The sequence below is a fragment of the Clupea harengus genome, chromosome 5 (assembly GCF_900700415.2).
Source record: "Clupea harengus chromosome 5, Ch_v2.0.2, whole genome shotgun sequence".
Lineage (NCBI taxonomy): Eukaryota > Metazoa > Chordata > Actinopteri > Clupeiformes > Clupeidae > Clupea > Clupea harengus.
The window spans coordinates 15,862,145-15,870,026 of NC_045156.1; the positions used below are offsets into that span (position 1 = coordinate 15,862,145).

General features: G+C 45.8%; 1 protein-coding gene across 2 annotated transcripts in view; it reads left to right on the top strand.

Annotated features, from left to right (window-relative positions):
• The window catches only part of mdfi (MyoD family inhibitor), a 28,122-nt gene extending 22,597 nt beyond the window's left edge, over positions 1–5,525 (top strand). For both annotated transcript variants that reach the window (XM_031567869.1, XM_031567870.1), the window contains exons 2-3: positions 2,507–2,794; positions 2,915–5,525. In XM_031567869.1, the coding sequence (XP_031423729.1) occupies positions 2,623–2,794; positions 2,915–3,168 (426 nt within the window). In that variant the 5' untranslated portion in view covers positions 2,507–2,622 and the 3' untranslated portion in view covers positions 3,169–5,525. The remainder of the gene's footprint in view (positions 1–2,506; positions 2,795–2,914) is intronic.
• Positions 5,526–7,882: the final 2,357 nt, after the last annotated feature.

Genomic DNA, 7,882 nt, shown 5'->3' on the forward strand with positions numbered 1-7,882 from the left:
AGACTGAACAGGCTGTGGCCGTTTACGGAGCACTTTTAAAGGTTTACTTTAGAATAGTTTGAAAAAGCTCACCAATGCTGTCTAAACAAGGGGACAAGGAGTCCAGAGGAAGTATAGAAGTGCAGTGTAAGGTGCTGTGTATAACAACGTATCCTCTCAGTATAGCATAGTATGCTACTTTAGCAATATTTTCCCAAATGTGCTTTCAGGATACTACTTTTGTGTTTAATAACCACACAGGTGAGCAACTCGGAGAAAACTGCTCTTCCTCAAAGTACTCTTTCACACACTCATAAATACACACACACACACACACTCTCTCGCTCTCTCTCTCACTCACTCTCTCTCTTTCTCTCCCTCTTTCACTCTCACTAACTCTATCTCTTTCTCTCACTCTCTCTCTCCCTCTCTCTCTCTGATATTCCTCTGAAATCTGCCCAGTGCCCAGTGAAAGACCTCTGTGGAATGGAGAGGAGGGCAGGAGAGGAGTGTGTGTGTGTGTCTGTGTGTGTGTGTGTGCGAGAGGAGGGCAGGAGAGAACAGAGGAGCGTCTGTTCATCCGAGGCCGAGAGAAATGAAAGTCTGAATCGCTTCACTGCACACTGCCCCTTTATTGCTGCCCAGACACACCAACCCTAACCCAATCATCAGAGATTATTTATGCCCAGACACACTAACCCTAACCCAATCATCAGAGATTATTGATGCCCAGACACACTAACCCTAACCCAATCATCAGAGATTATTTATGCCCAGACACACTAACCCTAACCCAATCATCAGAGATTATTTATGCCCAGACACACTAACCCTAACCCAATCATCAGAGATTATTGATGCCCAGACACACTAACCCTAACCCAATCATCAGAGATTATTTATGCCCAGACACACCAATCCTAACCCAATCATCAGAGATTATTTATGCCCAGACACACTAACCCTAACCCAGTCATCAGGGATTATTTATGCCCAGACACACTAACCCAATCATCAGGGATTATTTATGCCCAGACACACTAACCCAATCATCAGGGATTATTTATGCCCAGACACACTAACCCTAACCTGGTCATCAGGGATGATTTATGCCCAGACACACTAACCCTAACCCAATCATCAGAGATTATTTATGCCCAGACACACCAACCCTAACCCAGTCATCAGAGATTATTTATGCCCAGACACACTAACCCTAACCCAATCATCAGAGATTATTTATTGCCAGACAGACCAACCCTAACCCAATCATCAGGGATTATTTATGCCCAGACAGACCAACCCTAACCCAATCATCAGGGATTATTTATGCCCAGACACACTAACCCTAACCCAATCATCAGAGATTATTTATGCCCAGACACACCAACCCTAACCCAGTCATCAGAGATTATTTATGCCCAGACACACTAACCCTAACCCAATCATCAGAGATTATTTATGCCCAGACAGACCAACCCTAACCCAATCATCAGGGATTATTTATGCCCAGACAGACCAACCCTAACCCAATCATCAGGGATTATTTATGCCCAGACACACTAACCCAGTCAGGGGTGCAGAAAGGCCTGATCAGGGAGACATTCAGCGTACCCTACACCACCGCTGCCCCTTACCTGTGCACAAATACACACCTGATCAGAGGGCAGAAGTACCTGACACAGGACACACACACACACACACACACACACACACACACACACACCTGACACAGGACACACTCACTCACACACACACACACACCACACACACACACACACACACCTGACACAGGACACACTCACACTCTCACACACACACACACACACACACACACACACACCTGACACGGGACACACTCCTGCCTGTGTTCACAATCTCTCAGTCTCCGCTGGGTATCTGGATCATTCTTCAATCCTTCCATCTATCAGATGCTTTTTAGTCAAAGCAGTTTGTAGCATATCACGGATATACCGTTTGTTCCATCAGTGTGTGTGTTAACTGTGTGTAGGCCTCATGCCCTTGGTCTTTGCATGTCATACTACCACTTGAGCTGTGGAAATCCTTCAACACTTGGTTCAGTCGAAACATTTATTGTGTTTGTATGTTTTATGTTCACTGTATGCTCCTATACACCAGAACAAATTCCAGGTAGGTGTAAACCTACTTGGCAATAAATACTTTTCTGATTCTGATTCTGAACATGAATGCTGGTTCATTTAGGTCACAGACTTTTAACATTGACTGTTGCTAGGGCCCCACTTGTAACATATTGACTGTTGCTAGGGCTCAAATTGTATCATATTGACCTCCATCTCCATCATTGGCACATATGTTGATGGGAGTTTGAATATCTTCAGGATCTGTATATTATTCTCTGACTATAGATGAGGTCCCCATTTTGATGCTGATCTCTGTGTTTCATCTGCGTGTGTGTCTCTTGTTCTGCTCCTCATCAGTTGATCTGTGTATGTGTGTGTGTGTGTGTGTGTGTGTGTGTGTGTGTGTTGTGTTTTGCACCCTGTAGGTCAGCCCCAGGCGCGGTCCACCCCGTTACACCCGTCGGCGGCACGGCCGGGCAAGAGCGCGGCCCCCCTGAGGAGCGGCACCAAGCCCCACACCCAGCAGCCACAGCCCAACGGCATGAGGAACGGCTGCTCGCTGCCCCGCGCCGCCTCTTCGTCCTCCTCGTCCTCGGGCCAGAAGAACCCCAAGAAGCTGCAGTCCAACCCCTCCATCACCAGCCAGAGCAGCAAGCGGAGCAAGAGCAGCTCCAAGTCCAACAGCTCACAGATGCCCACCGAGGCCCAAGACGGTGAGCCTGACGTGTGTGTGTGTGTGTGTGTGTGTGTGTGTGTGTGTCTGTTTGTTCTTCGTGTGTGTGTGTGTGTGTGTGTGTTGCTAAACCCCTGTGATGTCTCTCTCTCCCCTGCAGATTGCTGCGTTCACTGCATCCTGGCGTGTCTGTTCTGTGAGTTCCTGGCGCTGTGCAACATCGTGCTGGACTGCGCCACCTGCGGCTCGTGCGCGTCAGACGACTCGTGCTTCTGCTGCTGCTGCGCGTCGGAGGAGTGCGGCGACTGCGACCTGCCCTGCGACCTCGACTGTGGCATCATCGACGCGTGCTGCGAGTCGGCCGACTGCCTGGAAATCTGCATGGAGTGCTGCGGCCTCTGCTTCTCCTCCTGAGGAGCGGCGCGACCAATCACCCCGCCAGCTCTCTGCTGTCACTCGGATGCAGTCTCCACTCCTATTGGCTGAGGGCCTGTAGAGTTCAGTCTTGGGTTCAGCCAATGAAAGGAACTCTGTTTTTGCTCTTCCCTGCTCGTCACCTGGAAGCCCACGAGAGAAGCAGACACACACACACGCGCTCTTCAGCGCTGCACCTCTGTGACTCATAGGCAATTGGAGGCGAGGGGGGAGGAACGACTCGAAACTGAATTTGGTCCTCAGTGACTTAGTGTCGTCTGGATGCTTCAGAACATTTCAACTGGGCTGATATTTCATCAGGAAAGCGCCCGGAACAGCGGCTGAAGAAGCGGATGTCTGAGCCACTGTGGAGACAGGATGTCTGTCTGTTTCTCACTGGAGAGGACGCCTGAGAAGACGCCTGAAAAGACCGCGCCGGCCACTGCCCAGCAACCAAACTCTAGTTTTCATGTGACAGATTAGAAATACCCTCATTAATATAGTTTTCTGTGACAAGTGTAGTATAGTTTCTCTGCTAGCTGTCATTAGAAATACCATCATTAATATAGTTTTCTGTGACAAGTGTAGTATAGTTTCTCTGCTAACTGTCATTAGAAATACCCTCATTAATATAGTTTAGTGGGATTTACTGGAGGTTACCCCATGTCAGCTAAACTGTGCAGGAATAGAGAATGGTTCCCATTCCATGGGCCTGATGTTTATCATGTGATACCGTTCTGCTCTGTAATGCTTTAAGATTGACCATCGGTGATCAATATATTACTGCTCTTTCATGTTAGAGATGTCCTTTAGCATTCATCATACAAAGTGGAAAGTTTAGCATTGGCATGGGGTTATGACTACAATGCTAACGCTACTGTGGTGAAGCATTACAGTCTACAATGCTAACGCTACTGTGGTGAAGCATGAGTCTACAATGCTAACGCTACTGTGGTGAAGCATGAGTCTACAATGCTAACGCTACTGTGGTGAAGCATTACAGTCTACAATGCTAATGCTACTGTGTTGAAACACGACAGTCTACTAGCACTTAGCTAACAGCCTTAGTTTCACTGGTTTAGTGAGGAGAGCAGGGTGCTCAGTGGCGTGTGTCAGGATATGGATAAGGCCCTTCTGAGTCTCAATGGGAACCATGACGATGCTTCTTTCTCCTCTGTCTGTCTTTGGTCTTGCCATTTCGTTCATACACGGGAGGTAAGATGTTATATAGTCCGCCGTCCATTCTTGAAAAAGAAATAAATAATAAATAAATAAAACAGGACAAACTTTTGTATAGTCTTGCAGGGATTTATCTTTCAAGGGTGTCTTGTGGACTATCCATTATGCTTATTATACGGTTACTTGCCAAAACGATGAAAGACATTCCTCCAAAATATATATATATTTTTCATGACTTTATTGCCATTTTGTGGCCTTCTTTATGCAAATAGAACTTTCAAGTGTCAGGTGTTGCGTAGCAACGTATTACTTGCAGACTTCAAGTTACAATGAATTTCCGAAAAGTGAATGGACTACTTGCGGCATGATGAAAAGCGTGAATTGAAAGCACAAAACCCGTTGCCAATAGTAACGGTCATTCCTTTTATTCAGCGGCCATTATAAAGAAATGCCGCACCTTCAAACGCTGGGATGGCCCATTCACAGGGGAACTTTCTGCAGTATTCTGAGGAGCTGTATAGTGAGCCTCTCTCTCTAATCAGTAACATCTTATTAGACGTGAAATATGAGTAGGCTATTAGGTCACACTGGGGCTTTTATTCTGAAGGTTGAAAGACCAGGCCTTCAGCTAGAGTTCCTGTTTTGTGTTTCAGAAAATGCTGGAGAATTACTGTCATTCCTCATTCTACTCAGAAGTATTTTATTTTGACCATTGAAGTGAAATGAAATATCTTTTTTTTTTTTTACATTTCAGATAACCTTGTTTAAAATGCTGATTTTCTTGTGTCGAGAACAACCATAGGTAGTGGCCATGCCCGTGTAGGGACACTGGTTCATTAGCCTGCCTTGTGTTTCATGTTTTATGTCCTTCATCTCATGTGAAATCTGGAGCTGGTACAGAGTTCTAAGGTGCCCTCGGGCCCCAGTGAAAGTGTGAATCGTCAACGGAGGCTTGTGTCTCCGAGTTCTTTTCTCAGAACTCTCATGAATACCTCATTGATCGTCTGGTTCTGCCCCCCACCCACCCAGCAAGGGGAACCTCTGGTACGGACTTACACCAATTATCTGTTCCGTGTTCTTAGCTTTGGTATAGAAACATACTAAATCACCAAACAAATATTCCGATGCCCAACATCAACATGTACAGCTTAAATAAAAAAATAAAAAATTCAAAGTGATTCCTGTTTACTGGTTTTCAACGTCCTTCCACTCTTCCCCTCAGAGCAATGTCTCCCCTCTTCTCCTCAGAGAAATGTCTCCCCTCTTCTCCTCAGAACAATGTCTCCCCTTACAGGTGAGGTTCAATGACCACGGTTTAGAAGCTTCATTTTGGCCATTGAGTTGCTGACACTAAAAAAAATATTATAAAAGTTAGAAAAGAATTAGATACTTTTTAAAAGTGGCGTTGTTTTCATTAAAGTAGTGTGTTTGTGTGTGGTGGTTGAAATTAATTAGTAAAATGGCGTACTTTTGAAGGTAAACTCGCAAGACATTTTTTCAAGGCTTTCATGTTTTTCAAATCTTTTCAGATCTGCCACTATTTCCATTGCTATATAACAGAGATAATAGATATGATGGGATAATAGAGAATGATTTGTATACTACTGCTACTACAGGCTGTGTGTCCTGCATGCTATGGAAGTATTCTTTGGTGCAACACATTTCTTGTAATACATGAAAATGGATTGCCTACGGAGGGAATGGTTGGTTTAAAAGGAGATTGTGTGTGCCCAGTGATTCAGTATCTTAGCCCAGCATTCTATTGAAATCTGATGTCTGAACATTTGAAAGGTAATTGCATTAATGGGAGCATGTGAAAGGGAAACACACACACACACATGTGAAAGGGTAAGGCCTGTCTGTTGAATAGGCGATGTTGATCAACTGGAGTTCCTGCTTAATATCTGACCCTGCATGTGAACGCCTCCGTCTCCTCAAAGCCCACAGACAACCTTCAACTGTGTTTCTGTTTAGGGCGCTTTGTCTGGCGTGGTTTCTTGAGCAGATCATCTCTCTCTCTCTCTCTCTCTCTCTCTCTCTCTCTCTTCTCTTTCTCTCTCTCTTTCTCTCTCTCTTACTTTCTCTCTCCCTCTCTCTCTCTCTCTTTCTCTTTCTCTTTCTCTCTCTGTCTGTCTGTCTGTCTCTCTCTCTCTCTCTCTCTCTCTTTCTGTCTGTCTCTCTCTGTCTTTCTCTCTCTCGATCTCTGGTGGGAGATTTTCATATTGTGCTGTTTGCTGCTTTGTTGAACTGTGAGTTTTGTTGCAGAGTGGAGAACAGTGCCATTTAATAGCCTTTTAAAGTGCTGCCAAAGTCATTGAAAAGGAATGTCTGTTCAGGCCAACACTTCAGTCCTGGGGGGAATAGGGTCTCTCTCACTCTCACTCTCTCCTTCTCTCTCACTCTCTCTCTCTCTCTCCCCCCCCATGTCTGATACCATATGGTTTTCATTGGTTGTTTCACCTCGTTAAGTCCTGCGTCTTGTGCGTTAGGTCCTGCGTCTCGCGTGTTCGGTGAGAGGCTTCTGCTAAGTTCGGTTCTGATGAGGCCCGGTTCCAGCCTTCAGAGATGAAAGCGCCGTGGTTACGACCCCATCTCCACGGTAACAGCCCACTCGGCCCACTTGGCTTTCAAACGGCAGCCTGGGATCTTCAGGCAGGGGGAGCATCGCTAGACATCTGCAACTGTTTTGGTGAGGGTTTGCCAGAACTGCAACTCACCCAACCCCCAATGGCTCCACTCACAATACACATGAATACACACACACACACACACACACATTCACACACACACACACACATGCAGAAACATACATGCACACACACATACATGCACACACATACATGCACACACATACATGCACACACACTCACACACACACACAACAACAACACACACACAACAACAACACACACACACACCCACACACACTCACACACTCACACACACACACACACACGCACACAGACACGGGTTCATACGCCCACCTCAACTCTTCTTCTCACACTTGAAGAACAAAGGACAAGTGGCTATTGAATATTAACCATGAAATTACAAAGGCTGAATTTGAATAGAGGTGAGGGGGTTGCCAGCGGTGAAATCAGAAATTAATCCCCCTGACACCAGGCCCGCCCCGCGCTCAGCAAGGCTCGCCTCGGCTTTCACACCTTCTGCCTTTGTCTGTCTCACTAGAAAGACTAGCAAGGGGACAAAACAAAAAAACCTCTACTGTTTTATTGATGCAAAGGTCAGAGGTCAACATAGCTCTCTCCATACAGACATGTTTTTAAACGACTGGAATGGGATTTAGCATTGGAGAGGCCGTCTTTATTGGAATGTTTCAAAAAGCCACAACCTTGAAGAAACTTGCGCACATGAACTCACACATTTTTCAAGACAGCTAATCTTGTGTGTGTGTGTGTGTTTCTGCTTATATTTACAATGTGCATTACACAGATTTTGTTGTGTGTGTGTGTGTGTCCCTGCCTCTGACTCTGTGTGCAGATGTTGTGTGTTTGTCAAACTGTTGCACAGAAGC